Raw genomic sequence first — 27,947 nt, 5'->3', positions numbered from 1 at the left:
TAGTGGGCGATGCCAGTGTTGATTTGAATGCAAAGTATTGGAATTTCGGCACACACATTCATATAGCGTTGACATAACAAATCGATTTAGTGGAAAAGTGATATTGTTGCGAGTGAATATTGTTCATGGGTTCGCCCTTTAAGCTTCGAAAGAAATCACTGCACGATACCCCCAGAAAAAGCAACGAAGACCTTGAGAACAGCAGAAGTGCGATATCTGTGATTTTTCTACTGCAGTGATTTTAGTATTTGATTAATCAACAATGTGATACGCTGAATGTGAAATAATGATGCTCTGTAACTACAGGAAGCTCTACAAATACAAAAGTGATAAGCTTTTCGTTTTCTTTCTGTGTAATAAATTCCAGCTGGCTGGTAGGAATTAAATTGTTTTTCAAAAAAAGTGCAAATGGAGCTCAAAAAGGTTGAAAAGCACTAGTCTACGCTATTGTCTTGCTCTACCCAGAGTCTTCGTAGTAGTATATAGAATATACATTGCCATTATTGCAAGCTGCAATGACATCGAGAAGTTGTGCCGTTTCATCGGACTCATCTGGTTTTCTGCAAAATATATGGTTTATTCATTTATGGAGAAGACTGAAAAGATTGTCCACGTCCAATTGGTCCAAAAAACAGAGTGCTCCAGCAGTGTTGCAATGGAAAAAGTTGGTATGGAGCGTGCCTTGGATGTTATTATTTGAATCTTTTTTTGCCTTACTAACCATTTCTCAGGACTGAAAAAAAGTTGGTGTCTCTGGGTAAGAAGAAAGGTATGGAAGACTTGCTACTATGGACAAGAAGCATCAGTAATCACTTGTGGTGGTGCTGTCAGCAGTGTAAGTCTACATATCAACTATGTCTGACATCACATATTAGGAACTTTTTATATAACAATATGCAATTGCAGGTGCTAAAAAGAAGATGGATATCTCTTCTGCATCACATCACCGGCGAACATGAGTGGACAGTTGACGGGGAGACATATTCCTGCAGCTATGGCACTTTGACTGGGGATAAGAGCCTAAGAACTAGATGGTTGCAATGTGGATCTCCTAGTTTCAAAGCATTGAAATCTTTGATTGATAGAAAACAAAAGTTTGATCCGGGATTTGGAGCAGATGACTCTGTTCAAACATACTGGTAATTTGTTTTTTATGACTCATCACATCTGCACACCAGTTATCGGAGCATGGTCAGATCACTAAATTTCACACCTTCCTTTTTTAGGATCATTGGAAGTTTATCACAATGTCATATTGAAATTTGCACCTAAAGGTCTTCATTTTACTTGTGACACGATACTTGCACGAACCAAACTGGATGTCCTGGACCACAATGAGAATGTTGGTAGATTTCAGGCGGTGACACAAGCAGGTTTGCTGTGCAGATGAAATGTTTGCAAGTCAAGGTACTTAGTTACTTACTCTAAGCAGGTGTTCTACGATACAAAAAAAGTTACTCTCGGTCAGCAAAAGAGTGGATCTTGAAAAGCGTGTATGAAAAGAGGACGAACCACTATGCAAGAGAGCTTTTGAGGCGAACTGCTGAGAATCGCACTGGCATCAACTTCCCCAGAAGAAGTGTGCATCCAGTCAGCATTGAACCAGCCTCCCCTTGCGAGGAATTACTTTCAAAACGTCGTTCTAGAACGTGACTGAGATACAATACATTTCTATCGTACATCTTCGAGTTGTATGGCATGTGCAGTGCTGCGTAGCTTACTAGCTCAATTTCATTCTTCCACTGCCTGACTGCCCCATTGTAATACCCTGCCTAAGTGCCTATATAGTCCTCAGATGTTTCTTTTATTATTTATTAAAAATTGTGCTGAAATACCGAGTAAGTAAAGTAGTGATGTATCAGGCACAGCAGCCATTGGTGGAATATAGAATGCAAACAGCTCCAGATCACTGTCTAATACAGTAACACTGTAACAGTAACTGAACAGATTTCGACTTGAGAGCCGCAGTGTTATCAATCACAGTTCGTTTTCTATCGGCCATTTGAAACCGACATACAGTCCATCATCACACGGGTACTTTTGCTTTATAGCAGTCACAATGCAGGCTGGCAAGGGCATTCTGTTTTTGCTACCCAAAACGTCGCCATCAAATAATCCATTCCAGTAGCCTATGTGTCGATAAGACCAAGCGATATTGCCTGCAATTGGAAAATATCAAAGTACATTGCAGCAATGAGAAAAATGCTGAAAACGAATAGCAGCATATATATGACGGAGAGTATAATGCTCCCAATTTATAAAGTGTAGGCATTTATATAAAAGCATGCGAGAAAAGGTGAAGAATGCAGGAAATTGCCGTTTATATCCAGGACTATAAGTCATGACAAGCTCCAGACACAAATCCTCCTGATTTAACACCGCACGTTGAGCGCCGCCTTGGTGTGCAAGACATGATTCCTTCATAACATCGACTGACAACTATCTAAAGTTCGTCCTCTGCGTGACTGCCTAATCGCGTCGGGCAAGTGCGACAATGAAGTCATCGTGCCATGTAACGGGTTAAGAAATTACCCGGAGCCGCGACAGCTGCAGCCGGGTGCGTTTCTGGAAATTTCAATAAATTGCAGCTCCATTACGGTGGCGTTTTGAAGAAAACGGCTGCGGCCAAAATTTTTTTTTCGTTTTGCCCTTCAATTTGAGACCACATCATTTTTTGAGCGCAGTGCCCCTTTAAGATAAGAGTTCGAGATCGAGTCAAGTACCATTTATTATGACATCATACACACGCACAGTAATAATGAACTTCAGATTTCAAATTTTCTTGCACACAATCAGAAGGATAACTATATACCAGTTATACACTTACTTTAATTAATGTACTTTATCTGCATATTTAACATCGTTGTCAACTCAACTATGCATGTATATCTACATATCCCTGTAGATGTGACTACATAGCGCTTGGGTACCATGTCGCTACATAACGGAGGTCGATTCTATGAACAATGCGTAGCCTCGTGCCGCATCAACTCGATGGTATATGCATAATAAAGCAAATCGAGGTTAGTGGGTAGCCGTTGTGCGCAGTGCGCACCCTGGTTATAATATGATTAAATATGATAGATTGAAGTCTGATTTGTGGTTAACGATTATAGGGCCTATGTTGTTATTGTTGACAGGTATCTACTGTCGGAATACCGTCGCTTCTTATTCGACGGAGTTGAGCACTTGCTAAATTTTGGAGTTGGTAAAATGCATTGACTTTTGAGTTCATCAGAGACTGCATGTATTTAAAAATGAAAATCCAGATAATCATAATCACGGTCACACGAATGTACTGAAACCTACATCAGGTACTCTATAGCAGGGCTGGGCACAATGATTCGGGTACTCGAATCTGAATCGAGTATTAATTTTAATAATTCGAGTCGAGCAGTAAAAGACGATTTTATCGCATACTGAAATTATGAGCTTCTCGCCACTGAAAGTTAATTTATCAACGAGGATCATAGTTTCGATACTAATTTCCACTGTTGAAACCTTGACTGGTGGTATCGTAGCATAGGAAACATATAGTACAAAGGTTACTGGACGTATTACATTTCCTAAGTCATGATTATCCCATAACATATGGTCACCAAGTGGAATGAAATCGGTATAGTTGAAAAATACCAAAGTATTATTCATGAGATTGATACCAGGCATATTCACTGCTGTGGCGGCATAAACGGTACATATCTGAACCTTGACGTATTACATTCCTTTATGTCGTCATAATGAGTGATACTATTACGTAAGGTTACCATATTCTGGAATCGGGAAAGGAGGGCACTTTTTTAAAATGTTGAAACTTAGAATACCGGTGGAAAATTCTGAAAAAAATGGTAAATTTTTCCTCCTTGTAGTATCATCATCATCATCATTGGTTTATTAGCAATTTTATCAGTTCAATACACCACAAAAAATGCGATACAATGAAAAGAAAGGAAGATGTCGAAGCGACTAGGAGTTGTCTATGTAGTTGGTTGAATTTAAAAAAGGTCAACTTTCGTTCAGCTCCCGAAATCCCCGCCTGGTATGTCGGTCGAATTTTGCCCTGTGTTAAACCAAAATTCTAAAAAAATGAGGATAAAATTTCAAAATGAGGACATTTAGGCGTCCTCGGAGGACATTTTCAAAAACCCGAAAAAGGAGGACATATCCTCCTAAAAGAGGACGTATGGTAACCCTACTATTACGGGATTCAGATTCGAATCACCTGATTTTGCCCAGCGCTACTCTATGGAAATGCCGCAATCGACAAGGCCATGCATTTCCTAACGTGTCCTAGATTAGCTACAACATGACAAAATCACAGGTTAACAACATTTTCACATGGCCATATGTTTTTACTATTTACCCTCATCAGCAGTGCTCGTGTCTAATATGGCTGTGATTTGTGTTCAAAGTTTTGATAAAATTATTATGATTATGATGGAATAATCGGTGTTACGATGATCGTGGTCGTTCTTGATCAATCAGACAACTTCCTTCGATTCTTTCCCTCTCATCCTATTAATTCCGAACACCATGTAGGAAAATGAATGAACCGGATAAGAAATGACCATGTCACAGTCAAGGTAACGCTTGCCATGCTAAATTTTTCTGGTGAAAATTGCGAATAGGCGTGGCTACGCCGGAGAGTAGAGTAGCACGTATAAGATGCATGCCATAACATGAAAAGGAATTGGAATCAAAACGGCTAATACTGGACCGAACACTGTCAGAACTTTTCGGATAATGATCGTATAGATGGCAAGACTAAACCAAGGCGCCGCGCCCGCTATACTGAACCCTCTAACTTTAGTGGCATTGTCTTCTGAGTATAGAGTTTGCACAAAGGAATGTGAAATACACACGAAACAAAAATCACGGAAAAACGTAATCCCAGTATAACTGAAAAATAAGAGCGGTAAATTCCGAATGCAAATGGCAAAGGAAAACGTTCCTAACGATAACATCACAAGCATAGCGCCGACGAAGAAGGTTAATTTAGGCTTTTTGAGTTTATCGAGGACCCATCCCCCCGTTGGGGGACCCAGAGATCCTATGGAATATCCAACGCAAAACATCACCCCGACAGTTGAATCGGTTAATTCAGGAAATCCTGCTAAGACTACAGAAGATATTAACCACTCCGTCATAGGTCTAACCGACAGTATAAGAATATACATCACGAAAAGCAAGTCATATTGCCCATTTTTGAATAATTTTACGATCCCATGTAATTCTTCGGATAGATTGAAGCGTTTTTCTGGTTCTACTAGTACGATATCTCTTCGCAGCAAAGGTGGATAATTGGTGATATAATAGTATGAAAATACGAAGGACAGTGCTGCCACAATGGCGAGTGAGAAATAAGCAGATTGAAATGAAATACGAAATCTTTCGATAAGTTCGCTTTCTGCATCTCCGGCTCCGATGACGCTGATGTTCAGGCCCGTACGCAGCTCGATTGGATGCTTGGCAACTCTGACGGTTTGAGTCGCGACCAAGTTGGAAATCACCGGAGACAGACGACGCAAGATCCACGGTATTGACACCGCGCGTCCTCTTTCCCTTTCTGGAAACCAATTACTTGGCGCCATTTGTGATACAGTTAAAGCCATAGTTGCACCAAATCCGTTCATAATCTGTCCGATGACCGCTATCGAAAAATTATTCCTTGACGACACGCCGGCTGCTATCAGCAAATCGCCAACTACAATTGTACCGCATGTTGCTAGTGCCAGCGTCCTGAAATCAAGTGCCCTCGCTCCCAAAGCAACGACAAAGCCGAAAACGCTGCGAGCTATCATATTGACCGTCGATAATAAGTCCGTGATGGATGGGTCTACCTTGAAATATAACGAAGATATGTCGTTGATGAATCCGAAAAACGAGGCGCTGAAGGTGTCCAGTAATAATATCATGCTGACTATCAAAAGCACTCCCCATCTTTTCGGTAGCACCTGGTATCTTTTACCTCCCAGTAAAAAGGCATCTTCAATTTCGTCGTCACTACTGTTGCAGCGCTTTCGAAGCATCTTAATGAAGTATGAACTGGCATGAAACAAAATGATACATAGCGTGTATTGTATAGTAATTATTTCCTGTCCAATTTTCTATACCTCTACCGTCACGTAATATATCCTTCCTTCAAATTTAGATAGCGATGCGAAGTGTTATTATTGATAATAGCAATATGTTTTATAGATTCAGGGTTATTGGTATGGATTCTGTAGAAAACAACCGTATGACGTTACTCCTAGTATACCCGCCAGAGTATGTGAATGTGTAAGAAGATTCAAATAGAAAGACATCACAAATTGAAATACCTATGCGCAAACCACGTTTTAAATGCCCCAACAAGGCGCCGTGTAATGGCATTGCTAGATTGCTTGCATTATTGTTAAATTTCGCCGCGTATTCCGCGTCCAGACCTAATGCAACTGTATCATGCCTGTCCCCTTTCACTCAAATAACTATACATAGTTACAGCGGCTGGAGAATCCAATCTCAAAGCACCCTGGCTATTATAGAATTCACGAAAGGGCTATCTACTTACATTGCCGCGAAAATAATAATCTTCTACGTGACGGATGCGACACTGTGATCACTATATAGGCTACCACCGCTGCTGACTCAATTTAGGCGGTTGATCATATAGAGGCGCTTATTCAACCGATCTTGATTTCCCCAACGTTTCGATTTATCGAACTGAATTTCAAAAGGTTATGCGATTAGTTCAATTGACTAGTTTTCCATATATATCAGCATCGAACAAGTTTAGCAAGCTTTACTTTCCGTTGTCAACCTATATGCTGCTGCTTGCACTATATACCAACCATATGTATGCCACGCTGCCAAATTGAGCTATAAGGGTTTTAGTTTCTAATACATATGAAATCTTGTGTCGGGGTTGAGTACACTCACTCGTCTATGCTAGCAAAATTACGATGATGAAACGCCGGATATTGCTTTCATCGATGGCCTATTGTGTAGAATGATATGGCCATGAAACAGCGAAATTCGTGTATCCGGCAGACGGCATGCTCGTTCGATGTGCAGATTACGTAATGCAGTGGTTCTCAGCCTTTTCGACCTCCCGGCACCCTCTCAAAAGGAAGAGATCACGACGCACTATTGCACTGTGTACACTGTACAGTGTACACGTGCACGTACAGCCCTTGGTTCTGATGGCTGGACCATAAAAAAGGTCATCACCTTCGGCAAAACCTCAATATCACGCTCGAATTATCCGAGTGTTACCCTTTTACTTAATCATCACCTTCTCAAATGCGATTATACGTGGGCGAGTTGGCGCTCCAGTGCCATTGACGGTGCTGCCCCTCCCTTATGTCACTCTGTCGTTACAAAAAAAATACCCAATCAAGAATGAATTCAAGGAAAAGAATAAAAGAGCGAGGGAGCCTTAATAAATAAAGATACAGATTGAACACTGTTACACCGGACATAGGTTTAAGAGGATACCAAATTGAGATACCGTACCGGGTCGTTTCGAAATTCGCCTACCTTTTCATTGCATCGCATTGTCCCGAGCGGGTAAAATAATAGGACCACGAACAATTCCACAGCAATAAATTGAATTCCTTAATTTTGTTTCTCGTCGACCTCATTTATAACATTTTCAAGAGGCAACCCTGAGCAGTCCGATTGGCACACCGGTTGAGAACCACTAACGTAATATAATGAAGAGAACCAAGTTCTTGACACAGCGCTCCACATATCGCAAGATCGACAATGCGACATTGAGAAACGCTGAATTAGGGCTGTGGTTGCTACGGGGGCTGGATACAATGATTCTTGTACTCGAATCTGAATCGAATCGAGTCGAGTATCGTAGTGAGAGATAATTTTTGCAAGTACTGAAAATACGCTCGTCCTTGCCACTAAGAATGTTTAACGACGAGAATCATAGGTTTGATACAATTATCCACTGTGGAAGGCTGTAAGCCTCGATTAGTCGTATCGTAGCATACGAAACATGTCGGGTGTCGGCCTAGTATAATCTATGCCCGTAAGTGGAATAGTTGTAGTGATCAAACCACAACGTTGTGACATACAGTGCAATGAAATAGGTATAGTTGAAAAATAGCAAATAATCTCTAATGTGATATACTACTGGCATTATATTCCTTTTGGTCGATAAAAGGTACATATTTGATAATGTGACGCCATAATGAGTAATACTCAAATGCTCGACTCGATGCCTAATTGACGATTCGATCAGAATCGAATAACTCCCGCAAAGGGCGAAAAGTGGTGACATTTTTTCATCTCAAATTTCGAGGTAGGCTATTCAGGATATTTGGCTGCAACCTTATTGGTTCTAGTATAAGAGTGGCCGGGAACCTTTTTCGTCTGAAGAGCCATGTTAGCCCTATATTTTCCATTTTAACTCTCAAAGAGCCATACATGTCAATCAGTTGTTACATCACAATTGAAAATTCATGACGTCATGGTACCACTAATTTGAACTCACTACATGATGGGATTCGTGGTGGGCGCCATATTTTCTCTGTAAAAACTCGCAGGCTAGCTACTCATCCCGTGATAGCGCAATTCATCGTAAATAGCTGAGAATTTATAATAAATGAAATAAATCTAAATAACTATTGCACTGATTCCGAAAATCTAAATATTGATCGACTTCTCAGCTCGGCGTTAACATACGTTACACTACACGCCTACCTTTTAAGGTCAGTACTAGAAAGCAATACTTATCAATTTGGACGTTGAGAGCGCAGTGTAATTTGGATTTGTAATTGGAATGCCACTTCCAAGAAGACAGTTCATTTCTCGGCGTAGATCATGAAGACAATAAGCCCATTTACATGGCCGTTTGGGTCAGCTTCGAAGCTGACTCGTCAATCCGACTCTCTCGTTTTTGAAAAAGAGAAAAAGGCAGAGGGCTTCAATCCGTCTTGAGCTCAATCCGTTCCGCAGAGTCGCTTGGAGACGACTTGAACAGTACCGGTACTTGAAAACGAATCCAGACTACAGCAACATACCAACATTTCATGTTCATATTTCACGAAACCGGCACGTATTTCAAATGGGTGAATATGAAAGCTCTATCAGTTCATGATACTGCTTTTATAATTTGCACGTGGTCTTATTTGTTCAGCGTCACAACTTATGAAGCGAGTACAGCCAACAATATAACTTGCACAACTCACAATCAGAAAGAATATATACACGGCGTATTTGGTCATTCTAGAATTGTGTTGAAGGTATTTCTGGATATCTCAACTGCCGTAGCATATTCCCGAGCTGAATCCCACAGTGTTGTGTATCACTCGAGCTGCGATAAACATGACCATGTAAACTCGATCACTTTGGCAAGCCGTCTCATGACGTCGCTCCAAGACGACTTGGCTTCAAGACGACTTGACCATGTAAATGGGCTTAATGTGTATTAGAAAACTAGATTGTCATTTAGACGTCCCCATGTCTGCTATTCTCTCGATCGACTAACGTAGGCTATGGTGCAATCCAGCAGCACGCGACGCCGGATACATCGAATTCGCGAGGGATATCGGTCGCTGGCGCTGCACCTGCAGCAACTTAAACTTGAGGATTTTGTGAAGGGGTCCGAGCCCTTAACCCTGGATACGCCACTGCCTCGACCTCTCAAATACATGTTTATGCTCCCACGAGAATAATTATTCTGGCCGTTAAGAAAATCTACTAAGAAGTTGCTGCAATATTGATAAAATTAAGTAAAATATTTTAAAAAAGTGTCAAAGAGCCATATCTTCTACCATGGCTGGCGAGCCATAGGTTCCCGACCATTGTACTATAAGAAAGTAGCCAGAACATTTTCACAAAGACCAATGAAATAAATGTGGCCGAAGTACTAAATGTAATCTTTAGTGAAATGTGGAACCGACAGTATATTCTTTATGGTAACATAAAAGGTACATATTTGAACTTTCTACATCTTTCATACTGTTACGTCGTCGTAATGAGTGATATACTCGAATACGAGACTCGACGACTAATACTCGATTCATAATCGAACCACTCCGGTACTAGATTTTGCCCAGCTCTAACAGGCTTATACTACATGCTAAAATCGCTCATATCATTATGATATATGCATATCGTGACGTGAGGAGAATCAATATTATGCAAATCCGAAACTATGCCATCCAACGTGATTTGAGTTCACCTCAATTTAATCGCATAGTGTCTTCACTCTTTTCGCTACTGTCTGCACCCTCAATCACACATCAAAACATGACGGTGTGATTCTGCGTGGATGGCATTGTTAATTCTACGTTCCTGTGGCGACGCTCAACAAGGTACACGAGTATAGCCTATACCTACTTTGCTATACGTGGCATGCACACCAACTAGTATGCAACATAAACAAATGGTGGGTGATAAGTCAGATGAGGAAAACAGTTAATGTATTGCCAGCATTCGATAATCGCAAACGGCATACAGAAGTGCAAAAATTCGAACCATTACAAGCTGAATACCGCTATTTGGAATATGTTAGGCTCATTGTCTGACATAGTTTTGTTGCAGTTAGAGTCGATAGTATTTTACATAATTCGAGTATAGACCACAACTATATTCCCTCTGAAAATGTCAGCTGATCTCACGTAGCCTACTAGTTGTCCGGTTGTAGTTCAATACATACAATTTCAATAGTCCATGGATATGTGAGCAATGGCATGCGACACACTAGCACGCATCATTAGAGCATGTGGGTTAATTTTGGCATTTTAAAGTCACGTACTGGATACTAATAACTATCGAATGCTCAGTTGTCGTTCTTCATTGTGTAGCAAGCTCAAAAGTAGGGACGTGCAAGCATATAAATAGGACGTTCTTCGATGCGCAACGCTGACGTTCAGTTGTTATGGTTGAAAATTTGGGCAGCACAAACATTCATAATTGAAATGATATCCTAACATGCAAAATTTAATGACGGGAATAGCACCCTTTGTCTACTATCTGCCATCACGTCGAAATGACAACTCATAGGCATCCAAGAGTAGAGCACTCCTGTTCGGGTCCACTTCGTGACGGAGGCTAAGCACGAAATATTTAACCAGGGTATTTGAGCTTGTCAATGAAGTAACATGCTCAAATGTCGCCGCTCTCTAAAGCGCAAGTGTTAGGGGCACCCCTGGCCAGTTCTCCAAATCTGCTAAGCTAGTGAGATCAAATACCTTCTTCGGAATAACGCGACTAGGACTTGCATTTTGCGATGATTTATTGAATACGAAATAGGATCAGTATAATATAAAACGCGGACGATTACCTACCACATAAATACCATTGATTTACTTGCGTTGGTCGTGCATAAAACAGAAAACGAAGTCGCTTAAAAATAATATCGAACGCGCGGACAGGAAAAATCGTCACCCTCGCCGTCGTTTCTGAAAGTTACCGTTAAATCAACATACGTTGCGGCGGAATTCGTCTTCAGCAAGGACTTGATTGGTTTTCCAAGCCTCTTGCGATGACCAGGCATGAATGACATATAAACCATCATCACGCCTTGCAGCACCGAAGAGACCCGAAGTTTTACTTTGTCCTGAAAATGCTCGACGAAATCTTCCAGTTTGAAATCAGCGCGACCCTGCAAATCCCAGCGGTCCCATTCCGTGAAGGCATAATTGGAGCCGATAGGAAATCGCGGAGCAGAGGCAGGCTCGCTGAATATCACTAGCGGCAGAGCCAAGTTCAGAAACGCATTTCGAAACACTGGCAACTTATCCACACCTTCCTCCGCAGAGACTTGTACCCAATTACAACCGTGCGAAGCCTGATTTCGCATCATTTGCACCGCGAGCTGCAGAAACTGAACCGTGGCGAAACCCGCCACTGCCGACGTGGTCGTGCAAATGGCCGGTATGATGCGTCCTGCGATTCGTTTGACCTCCAGTCTGTCAACGTTGTCGATACCGTACATTGATGCACGCAAATTGGCGGTCGCCGATATAAAATCAACATGGTGGTTAGTATCATCGTCCTTCTCAAAATGCTCGGGATTCAAGGAGGATGGAATACGCGGATTGGTCGATGAAACATCTTTAAATTTGGCTGCAAGCATGTGAGCGTCTATGTCGTCGTCATCAGGATTGCTCGCGGGCATTTCGCTGTCATCGGTAATTATTTCCTTCCGGCTGGGTACGTAATGGGGAATATCTGATTTCTCAAGCGCGTGATGAACAGTCTGTAAAATGTCAGTCGCGACGGGAGTTGCAATGTTGAAAACAGACGCTGTCAGCGACGCAAGGCTGATTATGAACTGCATATGCAAACGATTCTTGCCATCAAACAAAATCGGCGTAGGCGGACGTTTTGGTAGAGACCAAAATAACGAACCATTCTCTAGTTTAGTATCCAACGGGAAGGCATCGAGTAGGTGTCTCGCTTTGTGGTTAAAGAAAACATTGAATTTGCGCAACGCGAAGGCGACACAGCCCGACCAATCGCCGGGCATGCTTTGCAACAGCTTGATCACAATCCTAGCGTCACTAGCGCTCCCTCCGTCATTAAGATACTTTAGAAAGCCCTCGAAGCAGGGTCTGCTCTCTCCGCAATTATTAAAACAATGCTCCCAGAACTTGTTGTACAGCATGGGTTTTTGCGAGAAAAGCGATTCGAATTTGTCTCTCGCCCATTGAATGGTGTGCTCTATCCGCGAAGGGAACGACTTCAAAGTACAGAACGGATATTGGACATCTGGTGGGTCTGACTGGTTTGAATATGATTCAGTTAGGAAAGGAACAACCACTTGAACGTGTCCTTTGGGACCCATGGTGCCAGACTCGATCAATGGTAATTGATTGCTCACACATCTGCTATCGACATAGCGTCTTGCTGCCACGTTGTCAAGAGCATTGACGACGATGTCATTTGACTTGAAAAACAGATCCGTAAAGATCGACTCTTCCGTGCCAGGGCCTACTTCATTTTGCATAGCTTTCACGTTCAAAGTAGGCCGCATCTCTTTTGCGACAATGACACCTACTTCACTTTTCGACATGCTCACGTGTTTGTTTCTAAACAAAAACTGCCTGTTTAGGTTCGATTTCTCAATCGTGTCATTGTCCGTCACAGTCATGGTCCCTCCCGCATTTCCAGACGAGACGCCAAGTAGAGTTAAATTCTTCAACATCTCACATCCAATCGCCCCACATCCGACTAGAAATACATTGAGATTAGACAGGTAATCGGACACACCAGTCCCAAGGCAAATTTCATTCCCATAACTGGAATGAGATTCCTCGTCCTTCATTTCAGCGTCATAGAGCTCCAACGCGTCGATATAAAGCCATTGTTTTAGAGGTGAATATTTTCCTGTAAGAGATTTTAACGCTTCTTGCGACACTATCCCACCAATAGCTGCACAGAGTGGGGATAAAAATCCGCGGCAGGAGGAAGACAATGCTTCAACAATGGCCCTGGCAAGCTTGTCATCTGCCACAATGAATTCCCTTTCTTTCACCACAGCTAAAAACATCTGATACAGACAATCTGCATCATTTCTTTCCGATGATTTCGGCAATCTGCTCTTTTCTTTCAAGAAGTTATCGAGTGCAATGAAAGCCGCATGAGTTATTAGCGGATTATCCATTTTTCCAAAATCTGATGGCAAAATGCTAGGGTTGGACAGTTGCTTTTCTAAACTCTCATGAGATATAACAAATGTATGCTTTACTTGCTTGTACATACCGCTTCTCTCATATCTGGGTAATGTTGTGGTGTCGCCTATTGTAAATGAATGGGGAGATGATACTTTGATTTCGTAAATCTGATTATTTAAATCAGACATGCCCTTCAATTTTTTGAACATAACAAGGTCGCCAGATTCGAGTCCGTGTTTTGTGTTATCAAAGCAGGTCACAAGACCTTCAACTGAATTTGTGATGTTACCAATGAAGCCTTCTTTTAATTGCTCACCAGTGGAGTCGTGCACTTCAAATTTTTCTCCAAAATCGCAGAATATAGATGAAAACAGCCCATAAACATTTGCACATACAAATTTCACATCACCAAGTTCTCTGCAGATCTTATTCAGTAGAAGTTGTTGATCCCAAGTTGACTGTGAGCAAATAACGCAATGAAATTGTGTCAAGGATCCCCTTATCACATCCAACGCGTCGGCATCGGCATCCACAGCACTCTTGATAGTATTGTCCAAAGATGATACCAATACATTAACATACTGATTCAACTCTTGGATACGAGGAACACACGCAGCGGCTCTGGTGAGCCGATCATCCGCGTCTTTTTGGGTAACATAAAAGTTTGTTGCAACGTCTTCCATATCAACAATCTGGCTGTCGGTAACTTCCAAATAACCAATGCCAGTCAAAGCTAAATTTTTTGCAATCTCCACTCCTAGGCAGTCACAGCCTACTATAAGTACTTTCGATGACATCATCTTTTTCATGGCATGGTCACCGAGCATGTATCTCTGACGACTATAAAGACTGTCATCAATATCCATTGCAATCTTAGAGCAGAGACAAGATGAGTAAAAATTTCACAACATAAAAATGCCTGTGAAAGTAATGCGTATTAAATTTCAAATTGTACACTCGATCATTGCACAGAATTTTAATATATCATGTAATGCAGCGGTTCCTATCCTTTTTATGGTCCGATTTAATATTTCTGATTGAATAATAGTTCATGGGCCACCTCCAAATTTGGGTTAACAGATTACTACGGCACGTTTTTGTTGCACTAAAATTACAAGAAAGTTCCACCTAATCTTAACAAAAGTTGCATTAAAAAATTGCATTTAAAATTTTTGTGAATTATCAGAGTATAACCTAGTTCCTGCAGAGCTGTGAAATATGTTACTTTGTCATTTAACGGACGGTATGGCGAAACCGTGAAAAATTACATTTTTTCCTGCCACAAAGAAAAAAAAAATTACGCAATGCGGGAACAATTCACCCCAAAAATCCAAACAGCATCGCGATAACCTCCTCCCCCTAAAACAAGTCAAATAACATACCCCAAACCCCATAGGCCTGCAAACTTGACCCAAGGCACTACAGAAAAACTCAGTCTCTGCAAATTTAACTGAATCAATAGCCTGAAACAGGTGACTTAAGTGAAAATATAATTTTCGGTGATCTCGGCTGAGCGTTAGTGAAATGGGAAACTATCTCAAATTTAACGACAGAATTAATAAAGCGACCTATTTACATATTGTTCGGGCACGGTCGTGCTTGGCAGGGGTAGTGAAACTAGGGTTGCCATATTTCTGTGACTCCGGACACTCTTTAGCGCCCACTAGTGGATTTCAAAAGGAGGTATGAGCACATTGTCTGTCAATATGACGTCACACTAGCAAAGCTTTGCTTATCGACCAGATGTGGTCACGAATCACGATCCGGTTCAGGAATATGTGGCTGTGTGTTGTGTAACCAGGACCGAAACCATATTTTTTCAGCCACCTCCCGCCCAAATAAATAATGATTTTGGGCCCACCATAGGGTAATCGATGCAACTTCTTGGGCGGCTTGCTATTTGCCTCTGGTTACTATATGCATATGGTCGTTAAATTTTTTGAATGAATTCGGTCAATAATATTGCTTCTTCCATATATTACTTTATCGTTTGACCCGATCTCCGCCCACATGAGCAGAGTTAGCGGTAGAGCTAGTGGAGAATGATGACTTCGAAAATACAGTCAGTGCAATTGTACATCATTAAGTCATGTTCATGTCACATCGATAAGATTATTTATCAGCCTAACACCGGAGTGCACCAGGGAGCTTTATAAACACCCCACGTTTGGTGGTTTCCAACCTTTTATAGTCGCGACTCCATCTCCAATTTGAAAATGTTCCGTGGCCCAGATCAAAATTTGACGAGCTGATTACTAAAAGAAGTCAGCACCTTTGCCTGGACTTACTCACGGGTCATTTTATTAGCTGATTACGTTCAACATCTTCGCGAAACCCAGAATAAAGGCAAACGACCCCCCACGTTTAGAACCACGCACTATCTTTGAATAAAGCATTCGAACGACCCTGACCGTCTCCAGGAATATACCGTTCACCTATAATTGCGATTACAATTAGGCTTATTTCACTAAAAGAAGGTTATTTTTATTTATTTTATATTGCAGTTTTTGCGAGGGTGGTAGCCCCCATATTAAAATCAATATAGGTGATGGTAAATTGCACGCAGCGCGAAGAAAAAATTTCATGTAGCATAAATCTTCTCAACAATAATGTTATTATGTTGATTTACGAGAAAATTATGAGCCTGCGTCTCAAGCCTTCAAAATTCCGGACATTTAGGCATATTTTAGAAATTCCTCCCGGACGCAGTTTTAACAGTGAAATTCCGGACATGTCCGGGAAATTCCGGACGTATGGCAACCCTAAGTTAAACGTGATTGATCATGTGGACATCATATGCACAGAGCATTTTTTGAAGTCGAGTCCGCCCCCCAATTGCCAACACTGACCGATTTAGATGCCTAGTTTCTTGCCTTGATCTAAAATATGTTTGGTCAAAATACATGTTGTCACTGGGTTTTGTCAAATGCAGTAGAAATAAGATAATATAATTTCCATACTAATAAGTACCGTACACAAAAATATGACATGGAGGCATAATCTCTTGTAAAAAAATATTCAAAATACTACCAAGGTGAAGCTGGCAATAAAAATCTAAGTCTATATAATCTAATCATTTTCAATCGGAAAATCTCATCCCGTCAAATAAGGCCAATTGGAAAGAGATTCATTGAATAGCCCTATCATGATGCAGCCTGTGTCGTCATCAAAAACTAGCAAATTGGCCCACAAGCACATTTGAGTTTGAGACCCCTGATCAAATTGAAGTCTCATATACGGCAAAGATGAGAAACTATACTGTCATCACTTATCACCAATTCTCTCCACCCACAATACTGTCAGCGATACACACAAAGGTCACAGACAAACAACATCGAGAAGTGCTCCCTATCACCATGACCAATTAATAGTGCTCCGCGTAACACTCAGAAATGCCACTGGGATATTTCGGAAAAACCCAGATGTGGCCGCTAAATAAACCCAGTTCCCATATTTCACTAAAATTTCTATGCGATCGCTGTGAAAGTGGAAACAGACAGTCATCAATTACAGTGATACAGTCTTGGAAGTAAGTTTTAGCCCTTGATATTGAAATTACAATATTTCATACAATAATTTTGCTTGGTAACACTGCAAACCACACAAAAATATGCTGTGGTGCGCGCCAATAGGCCGACTCAAAAGAATGCCATTCCTCATCTCTGAAGGTGATTGTCGGGTATTTTCAGTGACCTCAACAAATTGATATTACCTTTCGATTGATTAATCCCGAGACAATCACTTTTATCTGGGATAATGTGACAGGCATGTTTAGTCGAAAAATAAACTGTCAATCATGACTTTTAGGATATATTCGAATGTGCTGATAACCAACTGATCAAAGCATTAAAGTTTTGAATCGTTTTGAATTGTATGTCAACAGTTACAATGAGTTGCCCTATGAACAAACTTTGTGCGACCTGGCAGTCAAAGTCAGTATATAATGAAGCTCCATTGCATCGCGAGGCCTCTCATTTTAGTAGTGAAACAGTCTTTTAAGACTGTGTCATTGCAAACAGCGAAATCCACCAACAATGGCGAACTGAAGTACGTGCATTGTATGACATGATGATCTTACTAATCTAATAATTAATTTTCGAGCGTAAAATTAACCTAACGAACATGATGCTGAAAAAAAAACAGATTCCAAGGATAAAAACCCAGAAACACAGGTGATGCTCGAAAAACCCAGATCTGGGTGGTAAAACCCAGGAGTGACATGTCTGGTAACACTAAACCGATGAGCGTGCAATTATAGACAGTCTATAGTCAATGTATTGCTAACTCTGGTTTGCCTTGGAATTGGAAGTCAACAACACTAACGTGTCCTTTTCAGAATGACAAGAGAGCGATTTCCTATGATCATTGATCAGGTAATAAAATATATATATTCGAAATCAGTGCGACCATGGAAAACTAAATTCAGTTTCAGTGCGAAAGTACCTTTCGTTCAAGATCGGATTCAATAACTTCCGCGCTAGGGTCGAGCAATGGCATCACCTTTTGCTTTGCGAAGCGCAACCAGAAATTGGTCGGAAATGCGATTGCGCAATGCGCAACCGTGCAGTCACGTGTTTCGAATACATCTACAGATAACTAACCAAACTGTAGGTTAACTAGGTAGGTAGGTTAGTTATCTATAATTAATGATATACGATATATATCATTCTCTTTAATCTGCCAGTAGGTTAGTTATCGAAAATGTCATAGTTGAGTGGCTTTGCAGTAAGGTCAGATCTTGATCAATGATGATGATGATGATGACGTCATGATATGTTTTCAAAACATACTGCCGCCGTTGTCGGTGCATTGGTAAAAGAGGTGGTGGTGGTGGAAAAGATGTTGGCATTTCGTCCACAAGCTTGATATTAGTTTGACTTGCTAGCTAGCTGTAAGCTTGATGCTACTACATTTAATTAATGTAAGTCTACTCACTTCTTGTACAGATTTAAATTACGCTAATATAGTATAACGTGAATCAATCGTTCTGTCGCGTCTTTTACACCTCTACCCATTCCAACTAACTGTGATGGTTACTGTGACAGTCCGTCTTGTACGTTCGTTTGAATTTAATAACGTACGGCCAATAGTTTTCCACGATGTTGATTTATCAATGAAGACCGAAGACTTCTTGAAATTTGTTAAGGATCAAGTTAAAGTCAAATCAGGATTGCCACCTCCATTCAAAAACTTCCAGTATGACACTTTCAAAATTTCGCACCAAGCCCATGGAACCAAGTCCGGTTGTCTTTCAATGGGGATTGAAGATGATGACAAACTCATATTTATTCATGGCCGAACTTTGAAAGAAAGTGGAGTCGATAATGAAACTGAGATATCTCTTTTTAAAATGATGGACTACCTTGCATTCAAGAAATCAGCCAATCAAGAAGTAAAATGGATGTAGCTATCGTCGTGAGGACTACTCACTGGTTGCTCATTTTTCGCTGCTGCTATATGAGAAGTGATTCAATGGCTTGTATTTTGACATAGTTTTGCTGCATTGTTATGGGCTGCTACCATTTATGTATATAATTTTATCATGATATTTTTCGTTATATAGAAGGTTTCTGTGATTAGAATACTTATAAATGACTGCATCGAGCATCGTCGTGCAACTTGGTCAATGTGGCACACAGCTTGGACATCAGTTGTTTGAAACCATCTACGAAGATGCTAGTTTGTGCCCCACAGGACTACCAGCTTTCGAAAATGAAGACTACAAATCCACATCATTGGAGACATATTTCACTGAAACCAGCAAAGCGCAGAGAGAGGCGAAATCTGTTATGATTGATATGGAGCAGAAGGTCGTAAATCAAGCATTACAATCTGCTACCAAGGATAGCAATTGGTCATACCCAAAAGGCTCACAACTCTGCCGAAAACTAGGTTCTGGTAATAACTGGTCTTATGGATTTCAAGTCCACGGGCCACGGTGTGAAACCACGATGTTGGATTTACTGCACAAAGAAGTCGAAAAATGTGACAGACTTTCGGGTTTTGTCGTTTTGATGAGTCTGGCGGGAGGGACAGGATCTGGCCTCGGGTCATATGTAATACAGCTGTTAAAGGACAACTTTCCAAACTCCGTGATACTAAATCCTACCGTTGTACCTTTCAAAGCCGGAGAAGTAGCAGTTCAAAACTACAATGCCGTTTTCTCACTCTCGTCAGCCTTTTCTGATGCCTCGGGGTCAATTCTACTGAAAAATGATCACCTACAGAATATTTGCTCCAAGTCGTTATTGATCGACAAGATTTCGCTCTCAGATCTGAACGAAGTTGCATCACATCAGTTAGCGTCTATTTTTCAACCATCCGCTGACATTTCAAATCAGACCGGCACTACCTCGCCTTACGGAAATAGAGACATACTTTTCAGCATTATCAAATCGTCGTCATGTCATTCTCAATATAAACTACTTAACCTACGGTGCCTGCCACATCTGGCCAAGAAGAGTGTGCCGTTCAGTACCTTCACTTGGTCTGGATTATTGAGAAACATGAAGCAAATGCTCATTACAAACTTCTTCATCGACGAAGGTATGAACTGGCAAACCCGCCTGCACGGAGGCTTGCCAGGTTCCAGAGTGCCGTTCAAAAGCATTTCAAATATTGTGGTCTTGCGGGGGGACGGAGCACGCACTCAATCATGGAACCAACTGCAAGACATTTCCGACTCGCGACTTTACACTTCGTGGTTGCCAGAAACTGATCGATGTCGTTTGTGGTCAGTCAATCGCTCGTTCAAAAGTTATGAAAAATCGGTATCTCTTCTGAGCAACGACAGCTCTTCAATAGAGGGTCTGGACCTGATTGTTCGAAAAGCTTGGGATATGTTTTCTTCCAAGGCTTATTTCCATCAGTATACAAAGTATGGTTTGGAAGAGGAAGATTTCTTGAATGCTTACATCAAAGTGGATAACGTTATTAACAGCTATCGCAAACTTGCTGTTAGCTAAATATATAGCCTACCTTGTTGATGTGACATGCTACACCAGAATCAGACTGTCGTTTTTGTGGCAAAGCTTATCGAAGTCATATATTTGCTATCATCTGCCTAGTTTCTAGAAATATGTTCACAATTGATCGTTGAAGATATTTTTACATGAAAATATATTTTTAAATATAAAATAGTGTACTATATAAACAAGAATCTCCTAAGGCTTCCAAGTAATGACCTTTTTCGCAATCTCCGCGGCTCTTGCTACTGCCTTACTCGAGTCCGACTCGTGCTCGGAAATGTCCTTGACGTTTTCCAGTAATTTGGCCCGTCCTCGTGGAGCTTCGGCGAGGGTTGTCAACGCTTTGATTGCATTTAAACGTGCCTCACTTTTCTCGCTGTTGATAAGGTCTTTCAAGGCAGGAATGGCTCCAGATTCTAATGCTTTATATTTTCCTGCAGACGAGAGAAATCAAATGCTGTACAGACACCGCAAGATATAAGATGCATGGCAACTGTACCCAGATTCTAACCATGTTCTCAATACATTCCATTGTCATCACTTTCTAGTGCTAACTTCACTAAGGACCTTTTAAGTATTTTCTTTGGTTGGTGTATGGATCTGATTGGCGAAAAGGTTGAGTCTGGTCTACTTACTTGCATAGGTGGTCACTGACCACTGGTCAGTCAGTAACGCAGTATTTCACTTTTCAGGAGTACTCAAGTAGGTTTTGTCTACTTTCACTACTTAAGTGGTGACTAAGTCAGATTAGTCCCACTTAAATTACCATTGGTAATTATTTCATTACATACTTACTTTTACACTCTCTTCGGTGGTAAAGTAGAAAGTAGTATTTGGATCTGTTTACATCGCTTGTGAGTGAAATTAATCATAACAGGGCGGAAAAGCTATGGTATTATTGTAACAGTAGGCTATATATTATATCTACTAAGTGTGCAACATTTCGACCAAATCTGATTTTAAAAACTACTTGAGTCCTTTTCAGTACATTTTCTCATTGAAGTAGTTTCAGCACGTCTTTGAGATTTCTACTTGCAATTGAGTAGGAATTTATGGCATTATGGCCGACTACTTCAGCCACTTATGCTTATTTGCCAGTGGCACATCACTGATATTTTCCCTCTTGAAATTAACTAGTAATGGTGGTATATTCTGGCATCACAGCAAATATAACAATATTATCTCCCCTCTGTCCAGAGTTATTAAAGACAGATTTGAAGGGTATTTACCTTGTGGATTTTTCACAGTAAATCAGATTTTGAATCACTGTTAGAGCATATTTTCAGTAGGCCTAAGTACATAATATAATAAAGTGGGCATGATGACTAAACTTACCTTGTGTAGTTATCGTAATAGTCATAAGTGCGCCAGCCGCTCTTGCAGCAACATCTGTATTAGCATCTGTTAGCAGCTTCACCAATGACGGAATTATATCGGGATCGGAACAAGCTGCGTTCTTCCCAGCAAGCGGTACTGTTACATCCATCAGGTCTCTTGCTGCCGCCCCGCGAATAATTGAAGATGTGTGTGTGAGCAAATCCTAGGTTGAAAAATGGCGTCCATTAAGACCTTGCATGCGGTTATTGCCGGATGACGAACCATGCTTCCGCTGCCTAGCATTGTGAACTTAAAATCTGCCTACAAGGACATCCTATGGAAGATGTATACCACAGTTACAATGTGGTGTTGTGAAGTAGTTGGGTACTTAGACAATTTTCTCATACTAAAGTGATCTGGAGATACGACACCACTTTACCCCAAAAACACTTTGCTGTAAATCAATATCATTATGGTTATAGGTTAGTTTAAATCATATCCTGCCTATTGCAGTTGTTTTATATATGTTATTCCAGTATTATACATTTATACATGTGGTCAAAGGTAGTGCAATGAAATTATACTCAGAAGCATGTGTGTTGTGAGCTAAAATGGTAAGTTTGAAACACACTAGGGTGATTTGCAACGGGTCGATAACGGTAATGAGGAGCGGATAATGGCACAATTTCAACTCAACACCCTATGAAAGAGGCCTAAACTTAAAGCCTGAGTGAATGGAGCAAGTAGATAAAAGCTACCCCTGAATGGCTAAGCGTGATATCTAAAAATCGTACATAGAAATTTCAATACCTTGAGAACTGGCATCAGTCCAGCATTTAACGCAGAAGTGGCATCCACACGCATACAAAAGTGCAAAGTATCGAGTATCAGCTCCTTCATCTCTTCGAGTTCAATTTTCAATTTCTCCACTAATTTGGGGATCAATTTGGCATCAACAATGCCCAATGCACCTGGTTTATTCAAGAAAGATCTGATAAAGATGTTTAACCACACCAAATTGTGTATGTGAGGGCCTTGCCAACGAATGAATTGCCAGTTTAGACGATTATAATGCTTTGAAATGGGTACATACCTGAAGGTATTTCTGATAACACTTCAATGCAAATATGACAGTTCCGCCTTACAATTTCGATCTGATCGTCAAATAACTAAGACAAAGAGATGATGATTTTATCAATAGTAATGATAGCAGTACCGTGTTTCTCACCTTGGACAACGCATTGATCACACCATTCTCCAAAAATGAAGTACGCCCGACATTATGAGTTACCATGATTGAAAGAACTTCGGTTGTTTTTTGTCGAATTGTATTATCCGGGTCGTTGAGAAGATATTTCAGAGACTCCATGCAACCTTAATATATGCATAGGGAGATAATTTCAATGACATTGCAAAATACATGTCTGACTGTGTGTGTGTGTGCCTGAAATGACTATATTTTTGACAGTGATTTTGACGATACCAGAACTTCACTCTCGCTTTCAACTGTTTACGGGTACCCATTTTAGGTGATCATTTCTGATTTAGTCTGCAACTATCAAGTGTATACTGGGAATAGCAAAGAGTGATTCCTTCGTTCTGTCTCTCTGACGCTGGATTCTGGATCTTCTCCGGAAAATATATTATAATCTGGTTAGAGCACTGGAACCTCAGCCAAAATCAATTGCAGTCACGAAACATAATGACCTATTGCAAAGCTCCAGTTGTTCGGACAATATCGGTATTTCAGACTTTGAGGGTGAATTCGGGGCGGTTCCAGTGCCCTGATCATATTCTAATTTATATTTCCGAAATCGGCACGACAGTCGCTTTCGATCAAAACCAGTTTGATCAAATTCTGGACTCTTGACGCCACCTGTTAGATTGCCATAAATTCTACATTCACTGCCACAAGACAATCCCGAATTCAGCCTCATCGAAGCGGAACGAAGTCAAAAACTCGGTCGTTTCTCATACCATGTTTACATTCGATACTGCAACCGTGTGTGCCTTGTTTCAACATGTTATCTTTATCACTATTTTTAGGCCAGCGTGGGTGCTTGATCAATAGCATTCACAGCGCCATTTCTTACTCTTATGTTGGGATACAATATTAGTGGTACCAAATTAAATTATTGCGATATTAATACACATTGATTTATCAAATTTCAAAGGGATTCGACGACTTTTATTGCTGCAAAATTGTATTTGAAGATATAGATGTATCAACTTATTCTGTCTCTCTCGGACAAGTTGATTTTATGGTACCCTGCCGTATATTCATCGAGTTTCGGAGTTGGTACGGTAGCATTTTGGAATTTCCTAACGAAAATATTATTTCTTCACTCACCAACATTTATCGATTCATGCACTTTTTCAGGATTATGAACCTGGTCGCACAACGCCATCAATGCTCTTTGACGAGTAATCAGGGAATCATCCTGAAGCTCTCTGTTTAGCTTGGGTAGAGCTCTGGTGCCGAAGGCCAGCGGTGCGTTTGTTGGATCTATGTTTGGAGGGAGGGACTGGGAAATCTTTGTAGTCGCCATTATATATTCGAATAGCACCTAAGACATGAGAATCTATCTGACACTTTCATACAGCTTCATCGAAGTACGTCGAATTAGTTCCCGCAATCTGGCGTTCGTTGTCATGGCACCGGGTACATTTAAATCGTAAGTGCTTCCTATCATTGAAATGTAGTTGTGTATATAATAAAAATTCAAATTGCTATACTTATTCTAATTAGACTTAATGGAGTCTTTATTCGCCCAATTCAAATATTTTTGAATTACTCTCAACAGAAACTGACGTCATTTAGCATGGGAATCTTAATTGATGGTTGCATGGGGTATGCAACGCTTCAGTGGAGGATCGTATCGATGAAGTACGTTTTCTAAAGCTGCATTATGTCGCTTGTCTTTTAATCCTCTGCTTTACTTTTCATTCAGTGTGCATGTACATGTGACGTGCATGCCTCTTCGCCTAGGCCAGTGGTTCCTAACCTTTTTCGGCACATCGCCCCCTTATCAATCTCGGAACAAATTTTCGCCCATCATAATTTATTTACGGATCCGAAAGAGAGGACATATAAACAGGAAATTTATTCACTCGCTGATCGCTGGTGAATTTACTACAATAGGGTATTTCCGAGATGGTTGGTGCTCGTCTACTTTAGGGTTACCATATTTTTGTGGAGAAATCCCGGACATTCTTTAGCGCCCACTAGCGGTTTTTAAAATGAGGTATGACACGTTGTCCTGTCAATATGACGCCACACTGGCAAAACTTTGCCTATCGACCATAAATGGTCAAGAGCCGCTATAAATGTTGGGTCTGCCATAAATGTTAGGTCGGCGGATTTATGTGGTTGTGCGTTGTAACCAGGGTCGAAACAACATATTTTCAGCCCCCACCCGTCCAAACAAACACTGATCTTGAGCCCACCATAGGGTAATCGATGCAACTTCTGTGGCCTTACTGTATTCATCTGGTTTCTATGTGTATCTGGTAGTTAAATTTTGTGAATGAAATCGGTCTATAATCTTAATTCTTGCAAATATTTTTAATATTTTGATCCTTTCTCCGCCTACTCGATCATAGTTAGCGGTAGAGCTGGTGGAGGATGATGACTTCGAAAATACAGGCAACGGAATTATACATCGTAAAGTCATGTCATTTCATGTCACACGGATAAGATTATTCATGAGCCTAAATGCAGATCCACACCAGCAGGTTGTACACCCGGTGGTTTTCAACCTTTCATGGTCGCGACTCCATTTCTAAGTTGAAAATGTTTTGTAGCCCGCCAGTTCAGAATTTGATAAGCTGATTACTGAAAAACGATCAGCACCTTCGCCCAGACTTACTCCAGGCCTATTTTGGAAGCTGATTACTTTCAACATCTTCGCAAACCCAGAATATAGACAAGCGACCCCAGGTTTAGCGCCAATATCTTTGACTGAAGCATCTCCATGGCCTTAACCGACTCCAATAATATACAGTTATCCTATAATTGCGATTACAATTGGACTTAATTATTTCAGTAAATGGTGGATATTTTTAATAGTTTTTGATTGCATGTTTTGCGAGGGTGATGGAACAACGAATGTGACACTAAATTGCGCCAGGCGCGAAGAAAAAATTTTAAGTGGCGTAAATCTGCCCAAAAATAATATCGTTTCTGTTGATTTATGAAAACATTTTGATCCTATTTCAAACCTTCTAAATTCCGGACATTTAGGCTTATTTTAGAAATTCCTCCCGGACGCAGTTTGAACTGCGAAATTCCTGACATGTCCGGGAAATTCCGGACGTATGGCAACCCTAGTCTACTTTCCGCCGAGTTGACCTTTCTTTTCGCATCATAATCAGAATAAGCCGCCTTCACGTCCATTCTTTGGCCATGTTAATTGAATATATCAAGTGGACGTCCTAACATTTTTGCCCCCTTGTTTCTCAAAATCGTCCACTGGGGTCGATATCGCCCACGTTGGGAACCACTGGTCTAAGCCAAGGTGGGTGTCTGATCTCAAAGAGTATACTCCAAGTCGTTTCGACACCCTCCTATCTTTTCATTGTATCGCAATTTTTGTGGTTTATTGAACTGATAAAAATTGCTAATAGACTGTACTGAACTGAACTGAACTAGTTCCCCATATGCGTGCATTGCTCAAAACCGGATGTAAATCACCAAGAGTCATTATCAACCATCTTCTTTTTGAGGAGTCACTCCGATCCCATAATGAGGCATGCATGCATGCACCAAACATAAATATGTGCTTTCTCTCTATCAAGTATAATGGATCACTACTGTGGAACAGTATCTTGCCGACAATCCGACACTTTTCATGCATTTCCACCTTCAAACCAAAAAATAAGCAGATTCAGCTGCTAAATGTCAGCGCTCGGGGTTACTGGGCTACGACTACGTCTACTTGGACTACGTGATGCCAGCCACAACATAACGGATTGTCCTGTTATGCTATCTTTTATACTTTTGATTAATTGTGCATGTGCAATTGTTCATGCATCTTATTTGCATTTGCATGTTCTATCACACCCACCTCGGCCTAGCTAGAATAAGAGGTATCTGATTGAAAGACTACTCCAAGTCATTTCGAGGCATTCCTACCTTTTCGTTATATCCTAATCTCGTGATGTTTTGAAATTATAACAAAACAAACCAGAACTAGAATAGCTCATTCGATAGCTGATCAGTGGTGGCTTCTGGGGTGGGCGAGGTGGGCGTTCTCCCCCCTGGTCGAAGGCCCTCCCTCTTTTTTCAAGGATTTCCGTGTATCAATCAAGAAGATGATTACGAACAGATGTGTCAATCATCATCAAATCTCTGCATTTGTTAGAAAAGTCTCATATTCCCATAATCATCACGTCTCTGCATGCGGTAGAACTACTTACTTTTTATGTAGTCTATCCTTGCAACCATGCAATAATAGAGATGGCATAAACCAGCACCTGGCTCAAGCCCTGACGTGGTGAAATATATATAATAATCATAGACGCGAAAGGGGGCAGAGCCCCCGGAAGCCTAACCAACTGCGCCACTCGCTTCCCGACGGGGCATAGGTGTAGAGTAGTTATATAGCTCAGTGGTAGTTACGCTGCTCTCTATCGCCATCTATGACCGTTTTTGAGAAGCAGGGGGCGAAGATAACAAGTTGGGAGCGAAGATAACAAGTTGGGGGTGAAACGTACAACGGGGATGATAGGTGGCGAAAATAACATCAATTCAATTTATTGCTCAAAATTTCATCATTTCAACACACCACAAGATTGCAATACAATGAAAGATAGGAAGGTGTCGAAACGACTTGGAGTAGTCTTCGAAATCAGACACCTTACTGGCCAATAATAGGTATTTTCTACCAGTGTTCATGAATGACTCAATTATAAACATTTTTAGACCCAAAATCACGGAATTTGCATATTCACTGCTCAAAAATATAACGCGAAAGGAGATATGGAGGCAAAGCGCAATTCATCATCACCAACTCAGGATTTATAAGAGCTGGTACTAGTTGAATGC

General features: G+C 40.9%; 4 protein-coding genes and 1 long non-coding RNA gene across 5 annotated transcripts; 2 read left to right on the top strand and 3 right to left on the bottom strand.

Moving 5' to 3' along the window:
• Nucleotides 1–477: 477 nt before the first annotated feature.
• Nucleotides 478–1,683, top strand: LOC145455577 (uncharacterized). The gene is made up of 3 exons (XR_013920368.1): nt 478–835; nt 907–1,373; nt 1,433–1,683. It is a non-coding gene; the product is annotated as an uncharacterized LOC145455577 (long non-coding RNA).
• Nucleotides 1,684–2,710: 1,027 nt separating this feature from the next.
• LOC145455570 (choline/ethanolamine transporter FLVCR2-like) lies at nt 2,711–8,815 on the bottom strand. Its single transcript, XM_080333556.1, has 2 exons — nt 6,916–8,815; nt 2,711–6,026 (listed from the first exon to the last, which is right to left on the bottom strand). The coding sequence occupies exon 2, from the start codon at nt 6,024–6,026 to the stop codon at nt 4,632–4,634; it is 1,395 nt and encodes a 464-aa protein (XP_080189682.1). The 5' UTR covers nt 6,916–8,815; the 3' UTR covers nt 2,711–4,631.
• A 2,400-nt stretch (nt 8,816–11,215) lies between these two features.
• On the bottom strand, nt 11,216–14,929 carry LOC145455565 (ubiquitin-like modifier-activating enzyme 6). Its single transcript, XM_080333551.1, has one exon. It carries the CDS (start codon nt 14,480–14,482, stop codon nt 11,345–11,347), a length of 3,138 nt encoding a protein of 1,045 aa, XP_080189677.1. The 5' UTR covers nt 14,483–14,929; the 3' UTR covers nt 11,216–11,344.
• A 4,089-nt stretch (nt 14,930–19,018) lies between these two features.
• On the top strand, nt 19,019–20,753 carry LOC145455571 (tubulin delta chain-like). The gene has a single exon (XM_080333557.1). The coding sequence runs from the start codon at nt 19,208–19,210 to the stop codon at nt 20,579–20,581; it is 1,374 nt and encodes a 457-aa protein (XP_080189683.1). The 5' UTR covers nt 19,019–19,207; the 3' UTR covers nt 20,582–20,753.
• On the bottom strand, nt 20,719–24,550 carry LOC145455574 (radial spoke head 14 homolog). The gene is made up of 6 exons (XM_080333559.1): nt 24,252–24,550; nt 23,130–23,275; nt 22,995–23,070; nt 22,712–22,872; nt 21,920–22,124; nt 20,719–21,018 (listed from the first exon to the last, which is right to left on the bottom strand). Exons 1-6 carry the CDS (start codon nt 24,448–24,450, stop codon nt 20,780–20,782), a joined length of 1,026 nt encoding a protein of 341 aa, XP_080189685.1. The 5' UTR covers nt 24,451–24,550; the 3' UTR covers nt 20,719–20,779.
• Between the last annotated feature and the right edge of the window lie 3,397 nt (nt 24,551–27,947).

The sequence above is a fragment of the Botryllus schlosseri genome, chromosome 14, assembly GCF_051294905.1.
Source record: "Botryllus schlosseri isolate E-star chromosome 14, Bs_hap1, whole genome shotgun sequence".
NCBI lineage: Eukaryota > Metazoa > Chordata > Ascidiacea > Stolidobranchia > Styelidae > Botryllus > Botryllus schlosseri.
Note: the sequence above shows the minus strand (reverse complement) of the source record. Positions and strands in the feature narration are given on the sequence as shown.